General features: G+C 38.7%; 1 protein-coding gene across 2 annotated transcripts in view; it reads right to left on the bottom strand.

Moving 5' to 3' along the window:
- The window catches only part of pcsk2 (proprotein convertase subtilisin/kexin type 2), a 36,851-nt gene extending 13,093 nt beyond the window's left edge, over nt 1-23,758 (bottom strand). Inside the window, exons 1-8 of one of the 2 annotated variants that reach the window (XM_079472265.1) lie at nt 23,355-23,758; nt 21,777-21,881; nt 14,247-14,360; nt 13,813-13,921; nt 13,675-13,712; nt 3,681-3,757; nt 1,098-1,186; nt 64-239 (exon numbers count right to left, since the gene is read on the bottom strand). In XM_079472265.1, the coding sequence (XP_079328391.1) occupies nt 64-239; nt 1,098-1,186; nt 3,681-3,757; nt 13,675-13,712; nt 13,813-13,921; nt 14,247-14,360; nt 21,777-21,881; nt 23,355-23,537 (891 nt within the window). In that variant the 5' untranslated portion in view covers nt 23,538-23,758. The remainder of the gene's footprint in view (nt 1-63; nt 240-1,097; nt 1,187-3,680; nt 3,758-13,674; nt 13,713-13,812; nt 13,922-14,246; nt 14,361-21,776; nt 21,882-23,354) is intronic. The other variant, XM_079472266.1, reaches the window with a different exon arrangement.
- Between the last annotated feature and the right edge of the window lie 344 nt (nt 23,759-24,102).

Here is a 24,102-nt window from a genome sequence, read left to right as displayed (position 1 = left end):
AGTGGGCAAACATTCTTTCAGAAAGTCAGAATCTTTTCAAAAGAGAAGTTTTCAGCATCCGACCTTATTGACACCATCCGCCATTGCCTGGAGGGTAAGCTCACGGGGGCCGTCCACTGTTTTGCCGTCATCGGTGGGACCCCAGCTGGCGCTGTAGATGTCAATGACCTGCGGCATGTGGCTGATGGAAGAGGCCTCGATGATGTCCGTCATGAAGGGCTGGTCCAGCATGCGAATACCTGGACCGAGACAAAATCAAGGTGCCCAATTTGATCTATTATTTACTGTATTAGCTGGCAGCATCGTTTTTAAATCCCAAACCTGAGTAAGAATTAAACAACTTTCCTTTTTCTTCAGAACAAAACAGAAGATATTTTGAAGAAGTTTTGAAGAAGACATTTTATAAAATGCCTTCTTTTGCGTTGCACAGAATACAGTCAAGAGGGTTGAGGGTAATGTATCATGACATTTAGGGTGAATTCAGGTTATTGTGACACTTTTTGACATTAAGATGAATTTCAAAAGGTGTCCCATTCAATGTGAATTCACCCTATGCTTTTTCAGTGGTGAATCATGTTGTTTTTTAGTCTACTTTGTTCTTCTTTTCTAAAATGTGGCATGGGAACAAGAGGTATGCATCATGATATTGGCCATTAGTTAGTCTCCTTTTCTTAATGTGGCCTTTTGAATAGAAAAGAAATCAATGTGTAGCAGAGCATAAATGATGTTTTTATCGATGCTGATGCTGATGCTTGTGCTGGGTGCTGTCTTCTGTGAATAAGGGAAAGGTGGGAGTTATCAATTCAGCTGTTATTTAATTAGGCTTAGAAACAACGGGATGTCGCGAATGAACGCTCGTCATTTATCACAGTTACCCAGCACAACCCTGACTAACGGAAAACAGCTTGAAATATTGAATATATGTGTATCTGAGACCTGATAGATTTCTTCCACAGTGGTGGAGGTATTTTGCCTCCAATTTGAGCTGCATGTTAAATGAGTAGAAGTAAGAAAGGACTTTGTGTTCTTGGTATATTTGTTCATATTTATAGATATAATTACATTAGGGAGTCATAGTTAGGTCATGAGAACTGTACCTGCCACTTTGGAGTTGTAGGCCACGCCCACTCCGCAAATGTTGTTGTTAGACACTGCAGACACTTCTCCAGCACATCTTGTTCCATGACTGAAAATGAATTCAGAGATTTATGAAGTTATATTTTCAAACATTCAAGCCGAAAAGTTGCACGGATACTATATGTAGGGTTGGCTATCTTTTAAACGTTATTGATTTCGATTCTGCTTATTGATTCTGATTCTTATCAATTCCCAGTTTTGATTCAGTTGATGTTAAACATTTAGATTTCTATTTCTATGGTCATTTAGCCAACTTACATTTGTTATCCATGTTTTTCCACCGTTTAACTTTAATTATCGTTGAACTTGAATGATTAACTCTAATGAAACTATAGTGAATTTGTGATTCTTGTGCTTTATCAAAAGTTAACACATGCACATTTCTAAAAATATGCACACAGGAATTGAAGAGAGGAATTGAACTTTATTTCAAGTATTCGATTCCTGTTCCATCCGATTCCAACCCTAAACGTATGTAGCCTATATACACTATACCGAAGTCTTGGTCTTAATATAGTATTAAAAAATAATGAGACGTCAGTTTTGCTTGTAGTAAATACCAGTGGTGACATTTTTATAATACGCTTAAGCAGACACAATGTAGGGAAATAAGTCATCAGTGTCCCAGTATATAGTGAGCCAGAGTTCTTACCAGCACCCCAACCCATGTACACAATATAATAAAACAACCAATGGACCCATGGAGCTGATTGAGACACATGGATATTTTAAGATAACCCATCGAAGGCTGGGGTCCTATGTGGACTCACAATTACTCATAACATGAGGTTACTGACCTCACGCCACTCAAATAACACCCCACAACACAAGATACCTTGCTAAAATGGTCTGAAATACAGCAAATGGCAGCATGAAGCACAGCAATGTGACCCCCTCCCTTCCTCAAAGACAGACAGTGCTTCTATTACATGAGATCGTCTGATATTGCCGCACAGATTATATTACGGCTGCTCTCACCACACAACCCAGCCTGCTTCACAACCACACCAATAGAGAAAAAGCCCTTGTCTTCTTTCTTCTTAAATTGTGTGTGTTCTTGATGTGTATTCGGTACTGTTTGTCTTTGCGTCCTTAAAACAGTGCTGCACTGTAACAGTCGGCTTTCCAATCTTCCCTCCCATAAGGCACCTTCTGTCCTCCACACACATACACGCAAGAGAAATGCAAGCGCAGCTATAAACACCTACATACCTAAGCCAAGAAAACAGCTACCCTGTTGTTTTTGATATATTTCGGTTTTGAATATTTTTTTACCCATTTACTGTATACTGCTGCTGGCTTCTCACTTTATGTTTGAAAAAGGATAAGTCAGGGATGTAGTGAAGTCAATACCATTTGTGTCCCAAGATAATTCACAGAGGAGCTGGTGTGTAATTCAAGCTTGTTACGCAGCAGCATTGATCTCTAAATGCCATGACATAAAATTCTTATTAACATTCAAATGACTGTAGCCATCTTTTAAAATGGTTACGAATTGCCATGAGTGCTTGACAATCTGTCTTTACATGACAGTCAGTCAGCTTCTCTCACCTTTCATAGAAACAAATGTTCTGTCTACTGTTGGTGACGGTGATGGAGACCACGGATGAAGGCTCAGAATCAATAGGTCCTATTAGAATTACCTACGACCCATGGCTTGATATATTACATGAACGATGAGCCACACTAACTGAATCTCAACTCCTGAGGCATGATGCATTGTGGGTTTAATTCCCAGGGAACACACATACTGATAAAAGTACACTGTGAATGCACTGTAAGTCTCTGGATAAAACCATTTGCCAAATGCGTTAATGAAATGATGGGCATCATTTGGCTCTTAATCTTCCCCTCTGGGTGTTTTCGGTCAGACCTCGAATGTTCTGATAAGAGCGTATAAGGTAAGGCTGAGAGCGCTGTAGCACGACAGCTGTGTTAATGCAGCTGGGCTAAGAGCCCAGTGAGACATGACTTAATGGGGCTATGTGTAAGAAGAATCAATACTGAGAGGCAAGCAGTCCTTCATCCAAGCAATGCTAGGAAACATACTTTCTGCACCGTAAACCGGCTGCTTGCTAAGGGTGGATGTTAGGACCAAAATCTTACATCACTGTCATTTTGTAGTCATTTTATGTTACGTTAACAACGCGTATTAAAGTAGTTATTACTGCATAATAAAGAAACCTATTTAAACACTAATTAAAGTGGTAGTGGCCATATGTTATGTTTTAGTTGGAACTTGGTGGATGGACACCAAAACAAGATTACTGAATGAACATTGCTACATTATTGTACGTGACAGTAGGGTAAAATAAAGTGGAACGTTCTGTAACTAACCGATTTCTGTATAAATGTGCAACAATTTGCTGTATTTTCCCATTGCTACATGTTTAATAATTAAATAATGAAAAGTAGTCTCTCCTGCTAGCTGTGCAAGTTCTCAAACCGCTGAAAAACTTGGACCAAAGCATACGCTGTCATGTCATTCTTTCTGCAAACCATCTTAAAGAAACAAGGCCAAGCCAACTGAGAGTCCTCATTACCTGTTAAACCAGTCGTCCGTGTAGCGGGGGTAAGGGTACGGGTCATTGCTACTGAAGTCAAAGCTTGCTTCTGCATTCTGGAAACAAAACAAAAACGTATCAGTCATCATGCTTTACACATGAATAAAAACGAATTATGTCAAAACCAACAATGAGCTGCATTTCTTTTGATTATTTAGAGACCCTCTCTGGAATTAACATTGTGTATATCCCTCTGTGTGTTATGAATTGTTATTTGTTAATTCGCTCTCTTCACGCTGGAAGAAATTTATTTTGGCACAGCAGGAAGCAAGACATTGACACCTAAATGATGTGTGAACTTGCTTTTGGAAAAAAACTGGCAGAGAAAAGAAGTAAATAAAGGCAGGTGTGTGCAGACCTTATCTTTTGTTGAAAGGTATCTGTTTGTTATGTTTTATAATGTCCCATTGTATGTGCTTCCCATCCATGCACATGACATGTCTAAACCGGCAATATTATATCATGGTAACTATGGAAATTCAGTGGAAGGTGTGCTGTATGAATTAAAAAACAGAGTGGTTCCAACTGTTTTGTGGATTTTTTACAAACCAATATTTTATTATACTTTCTTCCAAAATAAATATAATAACTAAATGAAAAGGAATAAGGGTGGCATCAACACACAATTTGCAACACTTGAGCTAAAACAGAACATGTTCACAACAGATGCAGAAGCTACGGTAAACATCCGGCCTACGCAATCAACAAATGGCCCTTCTTCAGACGGAACCCACCGGAGAAGCGCAGAAAATGTCCTGCTCGCTTTCTCGCTCTGGTCTAACAGCTTTTCACCCCACAGTCCCGGTCACCTTACGCTCTTTCATTATCTGGAGCATTCATTACCCAGAGTGGACAGAGCGTGGCCTTCGTTAGACCAGAGCTGAAAACATTGTTCACTGGGAGACTCAATGGCTTTGGCTGATGAGAATGCAGTCTGCCATTTACCAGGATGAGTCAGTGGGAGACAAAGCGAAGCCTCTCATTCCTGGGACCTGACTTAATGACATGTTTGGAGGACGGAAAACAGGAGAATGGAATGACTTGGGGGAGGTTTTCATACTGGCCATCTAGGGATAGATCTTGGAAACTGGTTCCAAGTCACACTGTTACATGCAAAATCTGCTGCTTGTCCAGTGGAGCCATCTATTAGTAATATAGATGTAATATAGACAAAACAGAAGTGTTATTTATTGGACCAAAAACCACCACACGTAACAACCAAGAATACTGCTGAAAGGCTTGTCCGCACCGGGAGAATCGTGCGTGTTTACCGTCGAACTTCAACGCCTTGTGACTAAACAAAACGCGCAAAACGGCAGGCATAAAACCAAATATTTTTAAAAAGCTTCAGGCTTGTATTTTCTTAGATTCTATTAGATTGTCCCTCTTGTTCACGTGCCTGGAGCTGCTGATGTTACAGTAAATCACTAATCGGCAGTGAAAATCGTTTGGGTATGACCGCCAAAAAACGTCTTGAAAAACCCTGGCAATAAACCTGTGCGATTATCGTAACAGGGGTGTACAAGCCTAAAAGGTCCGGTTGAACCTATGCTCCAACCAAGATGTTCATACATTTTTGCAGTATGCTGAAGCACTTCTGGTGGAGCGTGATTTATAGTCACAGGTATACATTTATCTGTACCTTACAACATGACTCATCCAATCACTATCATTTATGTCACAGAGTCACACAATAATGACTTTTTCAACATTTGACTGATAGAGAATGTGGCGCCATCTTTGGAGGATGGCTGTGAAACGCTTGTCTTGTCTGTCTCATATTTGAACATTTACGCACGCTCTTGTATGTCTCATATTTGAACATTAAACAGGCTGCTTGTGTGTTCAATGCATTGTTTTGTTTTTCTTGTTTTATATGGAAATATAACTATGGTAGTTCGGTCTTGCGGTGTTAAAAACTGCAATTGCATGTTGTCATTTAGGAAAAGCCCCTGGCTATTGTTACGTCCTGTGGATGTATTTGAAATGTATATATTATTTGGGGATTGGGTTCACCTAGTCGATGTATGGTGTGGTTGCTGTTTATCTTGTATTTCTCATTCAGCTTGGGACGGCTGATTGAGCACCAGCTGATGCTCATTGGAGGACTGCAGCATTTGTATAAGTGGAGAAGAAGCAATGCTGAGGATCTGACGGATAACACGTTTCACTCTTTGTCATGATCTCGAACAATTATTTTGTGTGGAGGTTTATGTGACCATGTGTGGTTATGTCTCTCAATGTGGTAAAGGAGTAAACAATCTTTAGGAGTGACTAAAATTGTGAGCTAACTTAATGATATGCATTTTTAATTATTATTTCTATGTGTATTCTTAACTCTTATGTAAATACTATATTTGTTATAATTTTGGGAAGAGGAAGGAAGAGGGTGCCCTTTGGTCTGAACCTTATTTTTGTTAATGTTTTTGTTTTGTCAAGGAAGAAGGTTAGTCTTTGTTGTATATTTCTTTTTCTTTTGGATACAGGTTATTTAAGTCTTACCTGGGAAGTTAAATTGTTTTGTTTTGTGTTGGCCTTGCCCTCGCCTTCAGAATCAGGGGATTGAGTGACCATCAGTTTATCAAATTTTTCTTTGTTACAATCTCGTTTTATTCCTAGACCTAAAAGGGGTTCGTAACAATATATCACACAAAACAAGTAACTGTACATATCAAAACAATAATAGCATTGGAGTATGATTCTCCCAAGATGGCGGCGCCACTGCAACATGCAACATAAGGCATGACCTCAGCTTCGTAGCCCGACACCGAGGTATAATGAACCCATTGAGGCTCTAAAGAAGGCGGCACTAAAAATGTTTAAGAAAACTAAATTAGAGGTATTTCGTACAGTATGGAAGGATAGTATTCGAAAATACAGGAAAGCCTACTTTTCATCACTAATATAAGAAAACCAGCACAACCCTAGGTTATTTAACACAGTGGATAAATTGACCAAAAATACATCATAAAATCCAAGATATTAGAGAAAAGATTTTAACTATGCAACCAGAAGTGAAACCCACTGAAAAAACAACTAAATACAGTGCCACTAACGAGACCTTAGGCCCCCTGTAAAAAAAACCCATCTCAACCCAGGAGAACTAGTAAACTACAGACCTATATCAAATCTACCTTTCATATCTAAAGTTCTGGAAAAAGTAGTCTCAACTCAATTATGTTCCTTCCTCCAAAGGAATTGCATCAATGAAGATTTCCAGTCTGGATTTAGAGCACATCACAGTACAGAGACTGATCAGAGTTATAAATGATCTGCTTTTGGCATCACAAGGTTGTATCTCCTTATTGGTCCTGCTAGATCTTAGTGCTGCATTCGACACCATTACCACAGCACACTCCAACATAGACTCGAAAATGATGTCGGCATTAAGGGAATAGCTTTGAAATGGTTTAGATCTTATTTATCCGACCATTTTCAATATGTAGCAATAAACAATGAGGTGTTACACAAATCGCAAGTCCAGTACGGTGTACCACAGGGCTCAGTCTTAGGGCCCTTTGCACTATACATGCTATCACTAGGAGATATAAATCCGTATGAGGTAACAACCAAGACTATTGCTTAACTATTGATGGATGTTCCATAAAACCCTCATCTTCAGCAAAGAATCTTGCTGTTTTATTCGATAGTACTCTGTCATTTGAGATCCAGGTCGCTAACACCAGAAAATTGTGTTTTTCCATCTTAAAAATATATCTAAAGTACGTCATTGCTACAAACACAAGACACAGAGATCAGGAGATGCTGATATGGGTTGTTTATTGTAATGATACTTAAATCGGGGAGCCAGGGAGATGATGGAGACAGGAGACACGCTGAAGTCTAGGAGACTACCCGAGAAACTGGTTCCAGGAGTTCTGGTGGCCGTGAAAGAAGGTACGGAGAAAGCAGCCGATCTCCTGGATCTTCCTCTCCGTCTGCCCGTTCGACTGGGGGTGGTATCCCGATGAGGGGCTGATGGTCACACCTAGGAGCTGAAGAAAGGCTTTCCAGACTCTAGAGATGAACTGGGAACCCCGGTCTGAGACGATGTCTTCAGAAATGCCGAAGTAACGGAAGACGTGGTTGAACATGAGCTCCGCAGTTTCCATGGCGGTGGGTAAACCTTTTAAGGGGATCAGGCGGCAGGACTTTGAGAATCGATCGACCACTTCCAGGATGCATGTACGGCCCTCGGAGACGGGGAGATTCGTAATAAAATCTACTTCTAGGTGTGACTAGGGTCGGTTAGGAACGGGCAGAGGATGGAGTTTACCGGAGGGAAGATGTCGCAGGCTTTTGGACACAGCGCATTCCTTGCATCCCTGCACATACCTTCTGACGTTGAATGCCATGCGTGGCCACCAGAAGCACTCTTATTTAGTAGCGAGAGGGTTTCATTGACCCCCAGGTGGCCAGTGCCCAGAGAGGAGTGCGAGGAGTGGATGAGGTTCTTGCGACGAGTGTGGGTGACATACTGCAAGCCTGGTGGACAGCCCGACGTGGTGTTGGGGGAGGCATTGGAGGTGGGCAGGGTTTCCTCGGACCATACGATGGGGCTAACAAACAATTGACCTGGAAGGATGGGCTTCGGCAGCAGATCAATGGCACAGTCCCATGGCCGGTGGGGAGGTAGCTTGGAGGCGCGTATGGGGCAGAATATGTCGCTGAAGGGAGCGTAACAGGCTGCGATGTCCACTGAGTCTTCTCTACCGGACTCAACGTGGAGCAGATGGACAGGTTTGTAGGATGAGTGCAGAGAAACAGTCCAGGAAGCAGTCGTCGCCCCACTTCAGAATCTCTCCTGTCTTCCAGGAGATGACAGGATAATGCTGCTCCAACCACGGGCGCACTAGAGCAATGTCAGCGGTGGATTCCTCCAGAATCTGCACATGTTGTGGCTCCTCATGAAGAAGACCCACCCTGAGTAGTAGCGGACCCATGGCTTTGCGCACTTGTCGGCAACTAAGGGGTTTCCCAGTTATCGAGTGGACTTGGTAGATGGACGGAGTAGCTGTCATCCTGAGCTTGAGCTGGCGGTTGAGGGGGCGCGAGATGAAGTTCCCGGCTGACCCACAGTCGAGGAGAGCGACAACTGTAAGAGACACACCGGCAGCCTCTTACTAAGAGACGGGATGATGGCACTCACCAATGGACGAGGAGGGCGGACGGGGCATTCTGTGATGTAATGCCCCGGTGTTCCACAGTATAAACACAGGCTCTGGGTAAGCCGTCTCTGCCGCTCCGCCATGGTCAGTCGGGAGTTGTCCACCTGCATTGGTTCGCGGACTGGTTCTGGAGGGCTGACAGGCTCTGGCCGGCGGAGGGATGGGAAGCTTAGCGGCTGGTCCTGGTGTTCTTCCACACACTGAAGATTTAGGCTGCACTGGTTAGATCAACAGGAACCAGGAACACTTCCAAAATCAACTGATGCATTTGTTGCATCAAAGCATGCAGAACAGTACTCTACTCTCAGCCAGTCTTGTCTCATTGTTCCAAGGTTACCAGAGCAAGCAGGACGAAGTCCAAGGTTACCAGAGCGAGCAGGATGCAGTTCATTGCAATGACCTGACAAAAGCTGTGATGATAGTGCTGGACAAAGGACGTGGCAACTCTACAACATGTCAGCCGCTAATAGATTATTAATGATAATGATAATGATTAAATCAATTTAGTTTATTTTGCCTTGTTTGTACAACCATTGTACAAGCTTTTGCCAGAGGGGAACTGGAATCCCCTGGTTAGGCCTGGTTTCCCTCTGAGGTTTTTTTTCTCCTCCAATGGAGTTTTGGGTTCCTCGCCTCCATTTTGCATACTGTTTGCCTGGCCGGGGGGCTGCTAGAATTTTATTGTTTTATTTAATTAACACTCCATAAAGGAATTTATAGTGTGTCTGATATTTGACCCGTGTTTTGAATTGCATAACTTTATATATTTTGCTTATAGTCTATGTTTTCTTGTACAGCTGCTTTGTAACAATGAAAATCTTAAAAAGAGCTATATAAATAAAGCTGACTTGATTGACTTGACTTCCCATTCTCTATATTAGCATGCTGCTTGGCAATGTTACTTGGCAACTGTAAATAACTAACAGTTAGATTAATGAAGTTTATTACTTGGCCAAAATTTTTTGGAAGAACTGTTGTTTTTTTATGTTAAAGTACAATAAACCATGATGGTTTACTAACAACAGATTCACAAATAATGTTTGAACGTCAATGCTCTTAGACTGGACCATGAACACAAAAACTCTTCATAATGCAAAAATTGTATTCCTGGTCAAAGTTTTTTTGATACAAAAACATTGAAGGGGTGAAAGTTTAAAAACACTCAGTATGACATCACTTTATCACCATGGTAACCGAACATCACAGTGGAAAGCACTTGTAGGTTGGAAGATGCCCATACGACACACAGAACGTGCTGCCGTCTGTTCTTTGGCAAAAATCCATTTGGCTTGAGAGTGCAGTAAGCAAGCGATGAATTAAATCCAGTCCCTTGTCAAAAAATCCTCCAAACGATTATGCAAATTCACTCCTTATCCCACATTAGTGGAAATTATCCTGAATAAATGTTTAACCTCACACACTTCAGAGGTTTAAATTTTGTTCACGTCCTGTATATCGCAGAGGGTATTTTAATGTAGTTCTGGTAGGAAAGTAAGTCTGTGAGGAGTAGATGCTGTGAAGGACATGGGGAATCAATATGGGGCCCAGTTGGAGATTTTCCGCTTTCAATTTTAGGTACACTTAAGATTACAGTTAACAATTCTTAATATACAGTATAATTAAAAGTGCAGCAAGCGATTATTAAGCAATATCAAAAAATACTTATATAGAATCAACTGTAGCTCACTGCATATGGGAAAAAACTCAAAATAACATGGACAAGAGCTTTTCTAATGTGTTGCTACTTGTGTTGAAACAACCAAACAAACGCATTTATAAAATAGAAACACACCCCATGACTTCAGTGCTCTGCCCTCGAAATAACAAACACGTGCTCTCTCTTCTCCCCCATCATGAGCCCATTTGCCCCCTATTGTTTGGCTGTGAGCGTTTCATGGTGTCGTGTGGATCGACTGTGTGGATTTTTCCCCTGTTTAGACAGCCAAGGACTAGTGGATACACAATATTTTTGTGAACACACAGAGAACAAACATTGAATTATAGATAAATAAATATTAATGTGTATATTGTGTAAACGGTGTATATGGTACACCTGTCTATACTATCTATATTGTAATCACTAACGATTTTGTGTATTTATTGTGTTTAGGACTATGCACACAAGATTCCCACTCCTTTTCATCTGTGTCAAGACATGACAATAAAAGTAAAAAATGTTGCATAGAATTGATATCTAGCACATGTGAAATTTTTAGTTTTTGATGTTGATTTCAATTCCACTGTGTTTTCTGTACCCGCTTACCCCTTCTTTAATACATCTAAGAATGCGTTCTCCTGTTTAAAGCACTCGAGAGCTTGTCTGAAGTGCACTAGTGGTATTCTAAAAAAAGATTTTCAGTTCGTTGTAGAGTAGACATGCGTGGGATTTTTTTTAAAAATTTTATTATGTAAATTACATTGTAGAAAACTGAGCAATAAAAAGGCAAGAATCACAAGTTTATGTTAGTCTCTGATGTTTATGTACTATTTATTTAGAGCTTCTGTACTCTCAACACTGTCAATGTGTGCCGTTTACTGGTTTCAAGTGAAATAACAAATATCTCATTAAGCTTCATCGAAATACATGATTAATCAAATATTTCAATTGATTCAAATACGATTGTAATGAAAAAAACCACTGACTTAAAAAATTTTTTAATAATAAAGTAATAATACAAACAATATTATTTTAAAGAAGGAATAAAAATGTGTAATTGTTATTAATTGACTTCATATTTATGTTTATCAATATTCATATTATTTTATATGAACTGGAGGTGGAATTGTGCTTTCAAAAATGTTTTTTTCCTCATTTTTTAATTTTTTATGTAAAATCTTTGGTATAGGGCACCAAAGGAGCCTGGGCCAGCTCTGTCTTTAAACTGTCTTTAGTCCTTAATATACTTAACAAAAACAAGCCTTCAATACCGTATGCATAATGCAATACTTCCTGAGCTGGACATATGTGAGTATTCGATTCAATAGAACCTGTTCTCGGTTTCAAACACTAGTCAGATAAGAATCGGAAATAAAACAACAGTACCTCCTCAGGAAAACACATGGAAAAGACTAGCAAAGATGGAAAGAGATCTACATTATTTCATGTGATGTGTGGCATTTCTTAATTGCCAAGGTGCAGCAAACTCCCATCTCAGCGGGGGAAGAGAACTCAACCATTAGCTGCATATTTAATAGCACACAGGACGCAAATGTGTCATCTGTTTGAGGAAAAGAAAGACTTCCTCGGTAACCACTTACAACAGGGATCATGGATTTAATCCATTGAGTACATGCTGTAGTTCTTCAAAAGCCACGTAAACATTAAACATTAATCAGATTTAGAGAAGTTAAATGACACATTGTCTTTGGACATAGGAGCTTGCTGGTAATTCAGACTGGACAATTTAGCACCAACCTTAAACAAGTGGGTGGGCATTCTGGCACTAACTGGCATCACAATGTGTCAGGACACATTGAACTTAACATCAGTCAATTCAAGACCTGTGCAACGGGTTCAAAACTACCCAGCGGAAAATATTGAGGTTGAATTTGCATAGCTCAGAGTTCTGAGTTGAGTTTTATATGTTTTTTGTTTCACATTCACAGCTTAAAAAAAAAAAGTACCTCACAAATTGAAATGTACTGATTTATTGTCTTTTTTCCTCAAAGCTCGATAGACACAAACCGAAAAATACGATTATTTATCAAATGTATGTCGTACAACACTCATAAAACAGCTTTACATTATGCACCTTTGACATTCAAAACCATTTTTGAAACAATATTAAGCAATAAATGATTCCAATATGATGCAGTCAAACCCACTGTAAAGTAGATGATACTTTCACACCTGTTTCTCTGCATTTGTTTCATTATATATTCATGCAGCAAATTACAATGTTGCTTGGCAACCATAAACATCAAAAGTCTGCTTCGCATTTCACTGCTTAACTCTTTCCACACCTGTATTCATTTTAAAGTTGCCAGTCAGCACCAGCATTCTTTGATCGATTTTATACAAGTATTTTTGGCCCCCTTATAAATGTATAATATAAATATATGAACAAACAAAATATAGTAAATGAACGAAAACCCTCAGTCATTCTTTCTTCATTCGTTCTTTTTATAACCTGTTTAATGTGGGTAGGTTTTTAAAAAAAGCATTTTTGTCTAAGATTTGAGAACAAGAATCAAAACATTTTCTGCATTTGGTTTCAAATATGCTGTACAATTTTAGAAGATGCGTAACATGGCCCCCTATTGTTTAAGAGTGAAAACATGGATTTCAAAGATTTCAGCCAATAGCAGTGGAAGCGTTGTCTCATAAATGACAAAAAATGAAAGGGATGGTTCACCAAAAATGTTTAATGATCTCATCATTAACTCACCCTCATGTAATTTCATACCTGCATGGATTACTTTTTTCTGAATTCTTAAAAATATCTAATTTTGTGTTCAACATGGTAGTAGATGTCCCAAAACTGAAAATTACTAACATTCTTTATGTTCAACAGAATAAAGACATTTTATATGTTTAAGACAATCTGTGGATGACAAAATGATGCCAGAATTCAGATTTTTGGGTGGACTATCCCTTTAATGGTGAGGAAAGAGTTAACAACCTCTATTGACTTCTTTAGAATATGGCCTACTCTGACACATTTGAACTGTCGCATGTTGGTATACCTGTACTTTCACACTAAGTACATCTCTTTATTGTCTTCATCCGTTTAGCAAGGCCCTCGCTTTCAGCCCAACATGAGAAAGTAAAATGAAAACAAAGAATCAGCAAAAATTTAACTTACGTAATTTAAGGCGAGGTCTGGATGTAGATAATCAATACCTGCAAGGTAATTCAAAATGAGTATAAACTTGACCCATACTGTATGTACAATATACATATTATTAAGGTGAAGTGTGGAATTCTGAAAGTGATCACGCACCATCGTCCATGATGGCGATGGTGACACCTTTGCCAGTGTAGCCCATACCCCAGGCCTCTGCCACATTAAGGTCCAACCCTGGAGTTCCATCCGCTTGACCTGTATTTATCTAATCAAACGATACAAATAGCTCACTTGAGCATCCAGCGTACACCAACAGTGCAAAATGAGATATAGCGAGGGACGCAGCACGGTGAAGAAAATAAATGTCACACATGACATATTACACGGTGCTGAAACCCTGCCGTGGAGTGTTTAACTCTGACAAACTAAATTAACCAGCATTTTCAAACGCAAAACAGGGATGCTTGTCATGATAAGCCCAGGAGAAATGAAAGAAGCCAGCGTATTTTGATTCTGGCTTGAATATTAATGTTGATGAGCAAAAAACATTAACGTAAATAAAGAGCACATTATGAACGGTAATTACTCACAAGATACCACTGCTTGGTGAAAAGCGGGTCGCTCATATTGACGTCAAGGTTACTGATGTCTCTGTAACCCCTCTTTTGACGGCCAAAACCCTCTTGAGGAAACACATTTTTCACCTGAAAAACAAAGCAACATTTATTGGATTTTGATTGGAAAGCCTTTAGTCATCATTGCTTAATAAACATGTTACAGCCATCAGTTTCAGCAATTCTCTAAAGTATATCTTTGAAATCTTTTTGTAGAGGAAAGACTCTTGCAGAGGTACTAAAATAAACTTGCTGAGATGACCAGGATATCCAATCATATATGGTGATATATATCATATATACATTTGGAGTTAACAATTATAACGATATAGAGTGAGGCACACTTTTCTTCATTATCTCTTACCTTTCTCTAACTCTGTGTGTCCTTGGGTCTGTCTAACTCTAACTGCTCTCCCTGCCCTCCGAAATAAAAACATTTTAAATCAATCTATAACAATACCAACATGCTGTTTGGTCTCCACCTGATTTGTGTGTGTGGTATACTCAATTTCTAAATTTAAACACTACATTCTACAATCATACTATTGCTATAATATTGCTGTTAGTTAGTTACAGGCAAAAATATAGCTTGTATTCAAGAAATGTGTTAAGACTGTCAACTAAAAATTGAACTGTCACAACACGCAGAGGGGAGACCACGGGCGATTATAGGAATGAGGATTTAATGGAAAACACAGAGGTGAAAACACAGTCAACGATCCACAGGATAATAGAGTAGGAAGTCCTCAGAAACACAGTCAAAGATCCACAAGCAATTAATCCACAGGATAACGGGTATGGTGCATACAAGACAAACTGACAACTAGACCAGACACTAAACAAAGAGCGAGTGAGAGTTTATTGACAGATGACGATAAATGACAGATTTTGCCACCTCCGGCTCCGTCTGACATTCCTCCATTGAAATGAAACAGCTGATAATTTCTGCATATTTTCTGATATTTATATTTAAACATATGGATATCTATTATTTTGCGTTTTAAAGTAGATAATAATTTGATGCCAGGTTATTACGGCTATGCGCTGCAATGCAGTTAAAGTCGGTCAGATTTACAACATGCAAGCTCATCAGATTCTCCAACATGAAAATGAAGGGAGACCAGGGAGTATAGTGATCTTTATAATTTCCTACACAATTGGATGCATTTGAGAGTAATAAAACGTCTTATTATTGCTGCCTCCGAAGTAGTTAAAGCATTTTAAATAACAGTTTACTAGCACTTGTGTCTAATTTACGGCCTAATATTCTGAAATATGAAATAAACTTTTTGTGGTTTTAAAAAAACTTGTCAAGTCTAAATCATGGAACTCGAGGCCACAAGTTTATATCTACCAGAAGTTCATAGAAAATTTAGGAGGTCTGTAAGGGAGCAGTTAGGACGATTCTAAGGGCCCACACACTTTTGAGATAACTCAAAACAGATTACTCATCAGGGAAGCCCACCGCTACTAAACCATGATGTCAAGCATGTCCAACACACAAAGGAAACTGGAAATAACCTTTCATATTTGCATGTGCGCTTGTTCTTGACATAAAAACAGACCAGATCAAAGTCAATACTGTGATTTAAAAGACGCTTTGATAACGGCTCAATCCAGCCCTATAGACAACAAAAATCACAACATCAAATGATGCTTGATCAATTGTGCTTTGATCTCCGTTGTAACACTAAATATGACATTATATAACAATGAGTTTTATGCTCAAAATACAGATACTTTACCTTGTTTTTTTCAGAACATTTCCTCCTAAAAAAATTACCCCACAGGTCGTTTGTGCAAGCAATTTATTAAGGAGCTGTATTTAAGTTTTAAAGATAAGTGTGCTCTAGTTGTGTCATGTTTCGTGCAAATTATTAGTACATGTGGCAAATTGTAGCAAATTTCTTTAAAAATACCTGACTTGATTTCGCACATACATTTTCTAATTATATAATGTCATGTGAAAGTTGTGGAAGTTATAGACACAGGTTTCTTTTACAAATCTACCAGGTCGATAGAATGAGCCCTATCTGCTTGTTAAGCCTGATGGCGTGCACCACCATATATGGAAGGTCATATACTGTTTCTGAGTCCAAACGCTCAATCAGAAAACCACAATCCTAACCTTTATCTTCATAATGAAATCCCAATTTCTTTTTCATAATCCAATCCTGCAATGACAATCCACCTTAAATGACGTGTGTTAGACGGCTTGGGCGGAGCGTCCATTAACTCCTCCAGTTCAAATGTCAGTCTGTAGCCAGTTCCATTTGAAAATGCAATGACTGTTTGTGAACATTCAATTGAATCGCAGAGAAAGATGAAAGCCACGCCTACTATTCTTCTCATTCAAAATTCCATTTCACTCGGAAATGCGTCAAAACACGGAAGTAAAACTGATCGCAACTTCTGGTTAAAAGGGACTTTAAAAAATGCAATATGAGTAAACAGTGCTCATAAAAGCTGTTTAAACTGTAGCCAAGCTTGAAATTAATAGATGCTTGGACCCGAAAAAGTAATTCCTTACGTCACCACTTAAAAACTAAATAGAGTAAAATATGTAATAAAGAATAGCTCAGTGTCAGTAGTAGAAAAGTGGTAATATGTTTTAAATGAAGTGCACATTTTTCTTTCACCAATAGAAAAAATGTAGAGTACTTTAACCAGGTGCAAGATTCAAGGACATGGTAATTTAATTGTAAGAATGTGAGCTTGAAGGATGTAACGTGACAGGTACAAGTATGACCTTTGGATTAAATTGCCTTCATGGGTATATGAGTTGGTTCTGTCTGTCATAAAGACTTTGACATCAGCAATTTGTACAGTTTGTAGGAATTTATTATTTGCACTTTTTTTCAGTTTTGCAATTAATTGCATTGTGTTTCATGATCCGTCGCAAGGCAGAGCAAATGAGATAATTGAAGCTCCAGAATTTTTTTGTCTCTAGTATGAGTATAGGGCAGCTGTATAGTTTGTGTTGCATCCAGAGATGCGTTAAGTTATTTACATTTTTTTAAAGAGTTACTACCGGTTGCAATTGAGCCCATTTATAACCTTATCAACTCGTCAATTAATCTAGGCCATGTCCCAGGACCCTTTAAGATGGCTGTCATTGAGCCTCTTATCAAGAAACCAAGCTTAGACCCCAATGAACTAGGAAACTATAGACTGATTTCAAATCTCTCATACCTGTCTAAAATACTAGAAAAAGTGGTGTCCACTCAGTTTTGCTCTTTCTTACAAAATTTACATTACATTTACATTTAGTCATTTAGCAGACGCTTTTATCCAAAGCGACTTACAGATGAGGAAGCATTGGAAGCAATTATAACAACAAAATATTGACATACACGAAACATTTCAGTCAGGCTTTAGACCACATCATAGTACTGAAACTGTGCTCGATAAAATTACAAACGACATGCTTATAGCATCAGATAAAGGTAACATCTCACTCCTAGTCCTGCTTGACCTTAGTGACAGTTCTTGACAGTTCGATACCGTAGACCATAACATATTTCTAGATCGCTTGCACAATTATACCGCTATTGAGGGACAGGCACTACAATGGTTCAGATCTTACTTGTCAGACAGACATCAATTTGTCCATTTAAATGGGGAATCATCAAATCTAACGCAAGTAAACTATAGATTACCTCAGGGATCGGTTCTAGGACCCGTGCTGTTCTCCATATACATGCAGCCCATTGGAAACATTATTAGAGCTTCAAATAAAACAGAAATATTACTTATCGGACCAAAGACACATAAATATAATATTTCGGATTATAACCTGCGAAGGACGTACTGTTACTCCAACAAATACAGTCAGAGATCTGGCATTATATTAGACAGCAACCTGTCATTTCGATATCACATCTCAAATGTCACAAAAACAGCCTTCTTCCACCTTAGAAATATTCTTCTTCCACCAAATTACGAAATATTCTACGTGATGCAGAGAAGCTTATTCCTGCATTTATGACCTCAAGACTTGACTACTCTAATACGCTACTTAGTGTTTGTCCTGCATCATCAATAAACAAACAAAATAGTTCAGAATGCAGCTGTCAAAGTTCTAACCAGGTCCAGAAAATACGGTCACAAGCCTTAAAGGGTTTAGCCCCACCTACATAACAGAGCTTCTATCACACTATCACGCTCTCTTAGATCTCAAAACTCAGGACTTTTGATAACACCTAGAACAGTGGTTCTTAACCTGGGTTCGATCGAACCCCAGGGGTTCGGTGAGTCAGTCTCAGGGGTTCGGTGGAGGTCAAGACACACACCCGACTCATATGATTCGTGATGACACACCCCGATTGGCCATCATTGGCTGCAGGTGATCACGCAACATCGCTTGGCCTATCTGTGCTGCAGGGAATTTGGTGCGCCCAGTAGTCGACTTGTGACTGTCGTGATGGTATGTCGTGTGATTTCTTTCTTAATATTTTAATCCTTTCATACTAAATATGTCGAGCAAAAAAAGAATTTGGTCGGACGAATATGTACAATATGGATTCACGTGTATAATGGAACGTGATGGGAGTCAGCGTCCTAACTGCATGATTTGCAATGCCAAATTGAGCATTTCTAGTCTAGCACCGGCAAAACTAAGAGAACACTTCATTAAGCTGCATGAAGATGGAAAAATGTTTTAATGGTTTTGTTCTTTAAAACACAGTGATGTTGATGCACGATTCATTTTGTGCACAAGTAAAATATATACCTATGTTTCGAATTTGAAAAAAATCATATTTTATTTTTCCAATTAAAAAGGTTTTACATTTTTTGTGTTTTTCAGTTTATCTTATTATCTCCTGTAAAGCTGCTTTGGAACAATGCACATTGTGAAAAGTGCTATATAAATAAAATTGAATTGAATTGAATTTAGTTGTGATGGTCAGCTCGTTCTTCTCAGCTCTTTGTGTGGGCGGGGGCGACGCTTTGGTCTTTCCTGTGGGACTGCACTGAGAACAGCCTGTCTTATCTCAAATCTGACACATTAGTGACTCAGATGTTGCTGCTCAAAATGGCACCGAACGCTTCAAATGTGCATGCACCCTGATTTCAAGCACATTTGCTTTCTTTATATCTGAAAATTGATATTCTTCCTGACATGATTCAGAACTCCATGTATTAACAATGTACATTTGACATGTGTTCATTTACCAAATGGTTGTATCTAAATTGACTTGCAAATTAATATAATACAAGCAAATGTGTTTCATCCGAGGGAGGAATTGCTACCAAACCAAATTTTACCTGAATACTAATTGCATTTCCTCTTTGCATGCTTATTTTTTTATTTAAGTGTAATTTTAGGGTAAGATGTGATGTTTTTAAAGAAGATGTTATTAATCGAGCTTAACTATCAACTACCTATAAGCTAGACTGTCTTTATATATTATTGCAATCGTTTGGATCTTCTGAGCCTCTTTTGACACATAACAGTATTGCACAATGTTTGCTTTCAAGCATGTTTTCTGACCATTCCCCCATTTGCCATTAGTTAGCCAAACAGATTTCCCTGACCCATTCCAGCCACTGGTTCAGCCATCGAGAAATGTTCTGAAAGCACCACAGACCCAGGTTGGATAGACTTTTAAATGGATAACAAAAAAGAGTGTACACTAACCCTCTCTCTTTCTCTCAACAGTTAGAGGTCTAGCTTTTGTTGAAACAAGTAACTTATTATTAGCACCTATTGTATTATTGCTCCTGTATGACATATCGCTTATTCCTCCCTGCACTCTTTGTAGGCCGCTTTGGATAAAAGCGTCTGCAAAATGACTAAATGTAAATGTTGTAGCTGTGTATTGAGCTGGGATAAAAAACACATTTTATTATCAAAACATTACACACTTCTTTAAACCACAGAGAGGAGGATGTAATTTGACAGAGAAACAATAACAGACTGTGTCACTGAATCAGTTGCCGTAGCTAAGGACGATATTACGCAACATCTCCGGCATGGCTGAGGATTGTCCAAATGAAGAGCAGAACAAATATTAGCTATTCCTTAAGGTAAACAAGCTGAGAGGACAGTGTGAATGACAAAGCGCAAAAAAACCCAAGAAACAGATCAATACACACGCTCCATGACAACACTTGAGCTGAAAATGGTTTTCGGCAACAGAGAAACCCCCTTTTCAATCCTTTAGCATTGATTCTGAAAAGCCTTCCAGGGTTATTTCCGATGGCTCTTTGCTTGAATAGGAATGAGACGACATATTTGTACCAAGAAGTTGTTGTAAATCCATCACAGGCAGCTTAAGTAGTTCAAAATGCTCTTAATGAGATGTGTGTGTGCGTTGTGATGTCAAGATGATGTATATAGCCCAAAATCCCATCCGTGTGTAATGGTGACTCGGTGGCTGTTGAATATATAACTTAAATCAGTGAAACAACATGAATTTCAAACAAACCTCTTACTTAAAAGGTCTTATTGACACCATCCATGCAGTGCAAATAAATAGCACAGATTTATGCTATCATTTGTAATGTAATGTGGTTTGCAACCCAGTGTACTTCCATAAACCCATGTATTTCCTGGTAAACAAGGTTATTCTGAACAGGAACATAATGTTTGAGGGGACGTAAAATTATCCATTGGGAATTGAATGGATCATAATGAAGTGGATTGTGAATTGAAGTGGCCATTACCAGAATGTAAAAAAATAAATAAGAGGGCTTGGTGAAGACAGCGAAGAAGCGAGGGCATTTGAACTAGATTTTAATTTGATAAATGGTTGCAATAAGAAAAATATTACGAAGAGAATAATTTGAATTGATAAATTGTGCACAATGGGACCATGGACAATAGTGTTTATTAAGAAAGAAAATTGAGTCATTTAGATTTCAGTGCTAACACATAATTGTAATTGATTTATTGTTGTTGATAAATAGCCGGGACAGCTATTTTCTATTATCTTTATAATGCATACTACAAATTCTTTCAACTGTCATCAATGACTTCACATAAAGGTGTAGAAACAGATCAAAAAGTGCAGAAATATTCTCGTGTGAGTTCATTTTGTACAGCTTTTACAAGATGAATGATTAGAGCCTCACATGTACTAAATATTTTATTTTAATGTTCACTTAGGGCAGAGTGGTTTTATGATGAAGTAGTCCTAGCCTTAGACGGCACATAAACAAAACGCAAAATGAAAGCTTTTCTCAGGTGGATCTCGACTGGAACTTGTGAAGATACTTGTGGCAGGTTTGTGGCTATAAATGATTGAAAATAATTCAAAAAGTTTTGTCTGATGCACATATTCTAGCGAGCAAATCGGATAAACGGGAATGCATATAACAGTTAGTCAATCCATCATCTAAACTGCTTAATGTCATGACTCACAAAGAAATAACAACCGAAACAAAACATTCTCGATTGATACGGTTTTTAAACAATGGATTTGGCATCAAATAGCGTTGTTTGGGCAAGCCATGGCTGGGCTAGTTTCCTTACAACACCACACCGTAAATTACAGGTCTTACCCGCTGATCCTTGGTCAGGTGGTGATGGCGGCGAAGGCTGCGTTTCCTCCGTGTTTTTGGAATGTCCTGTGGGTAGAAATGATATAACCCCTCACCAAAGGTGACCTGAAATTAAACAAACTTTAATTAGAAGACACAGTGTGAAGAATATGAATGATCTAGACCCAGAAAACCATTATGCATGTTTGCCCTGGTGTGAACAATTTAATGAAATGTCAATGTTCCCCATGCGTGTAATCTTTTGTAAGGTCAAAATGTCTCTATGTTTGTGTAGCAACAGTCAACATTCAATTTATTCATATAATCTATGTTCTGAAGGGAAAAATACCAACATTTTTATTACTGTTTGTGGCATACACGTTATTTATTTAAAGCTATGAAATTTGCTTTGACAATCCAAAGCTGTGAGAACCAAAAGTCCTAGAATGCAATAAAGATAGCCAAGATAGCAGAGAATTACGTAATGCAAGGTCAGCGTGTAAAGTATCTTGACATAGATTGTATGTTGGGGGATACATGTCTGCATGGATCTCTTATCTAGACATAATCTTTCTTAAAAAAAAAACACGTCAAAATCAGTAAACGATATTAAACGATCACTCTTCGAAAGGAGATATTTTAATGCATGGCCACACACGAACCTGTTCCAAACCGGTGAGTGCCGAAGCAGTGATGGTTTGACATTTGACAGGACTGATTTGTCAAGCTAATCAAGTCTTCACTTCTGATATAAACGGTCCTTTGTTAAGATGGAATTAATGAGCATGGCTTTGTCCGATGAATGACATGTTTGCTGTATTGTTTGCTATACTGTTCTTAAAAAAATTCTTAAGGCTCGTACCTTTTGATAACAATGAAAAAGCATAATATTAGCATAATGATCAAAATGACAAACCCTGCGGTTTTATAAAGAAATTCAATATGTTTTAGATTTATCTGAGATTGAATTGAAAGCCACAAATACTCCGAGTACTGTGAGTGAATCTTTTGACCACATCGTCAAAATAAGGATTTTATCATTTTATCATCAGATACATAATTATATTTATGTATCTGGAAACAAAACTAAAGGATAATACAAAAAATCTCATTCCGATCTGAATCACAAAGAATCAGGAATATGTTGGAAACATCTTCTCTTGTGTGTTTCTTGGGCTAAATGCTTTCAGGACCTGCTCCATAATATTATACCAGTCCCAAAATCCTGTAAACATTCCTTCATTATTTCCGACTGAGGATTAGTTTATTATACCAGTGTAGCCTAATGATTTATGTGGCCAATGGAGAATAATAATAGTTTATAGACTTTGTAAACTTACAGCATAATACAGGATATTAAATATGTACATTTGAATTTCACCTCGTGAGTGTATATTTGTCTTCACAAATCTAACATTTGCAGTTATTTGGCTTCTGCTGTAAACAAGAACATCTTGTACTCGAATGCATTGACATGTGTGATTCCATATAATTGCATTTGTTAAATTGAGTGCATGCATAAAGGAAAACACGCGCATTAAACGAACACTTTGGATAATCTTTTTTGTCGCGTGTACTACAGCGATCATTGCAACTCACCTTCCTCGCACTTCTAAAGCCATGCTCCAGGGCAAGTTGATGGGCATTTTCGTCTGTCCCCTCATGCAACTGAACGAGAAAATGATCCGTCAAGACGACCTCCTCGTCCGCTGCAGCTATATGTATTAATGCATGAAACAGTATGAGAGCCAACGCTGTCCCATCTCTAAAGAATCCAAGCATCGTGTGCTTTTTATTTCTCCGTGCTGTTTGTGAGTGAATGCTGTCAAACAGAGAATGATCTGAAGGCTCGAGCACTTCACCAGGGCTTTTCAGGACGCATCTCCTCAGTCATCGGTGGATGAGGTGTAGGGAGTCGGACCGTGCGTCGTTCGGGTTGATGGTTTGTGTATAGGACCGAATCTGCATTTCAGCCTCCCTTTAATCTATAATTCATCGGCATAAACGTGTGGCTCTTTTCCACGTGACGTTCCACAGAAAGATGCCCAATGAGAATGAAGAGGGTGTGGCTGATGGCAGCCGTCCTCCTTCGCTCAGTGTGGATGGAGTACTGTACTTTCAGCACCCTGGACAACTCCTCCATCCCTACTTCACCGAGCGCGTGCTAAAATGATGCGTTCTGTAATGAATTGACTAGCTCATTTTTATACAGTTCTTCTCATAGCTCTTTAAACACAGTAAGAAAACAAAAAAATAGTCTGTTGAACCAGAAAAGAAACCTGAAACGTGATATAAGGGTTCCTTGCAGAAATGCCATAGAACAGAGTTTGATAAGTTTTGATATGGA

Source organism: Barbatula barbatula (assembly GCF_947034865.1).
Source record: "Barbatula barbatula genome assembly, chromosome: 14".
NCBI lineage: Eukaryota > Metazoa > Chordata > Actinopteri > Cypriniformes > Nemacheilidae > Barbatula > Barbatula barbatula.
The sequence above is the reverse complement of the archived record's forward strand: the minus strand, read 5'-3'. Positions and strand labels throughout refer to the sequence as shown.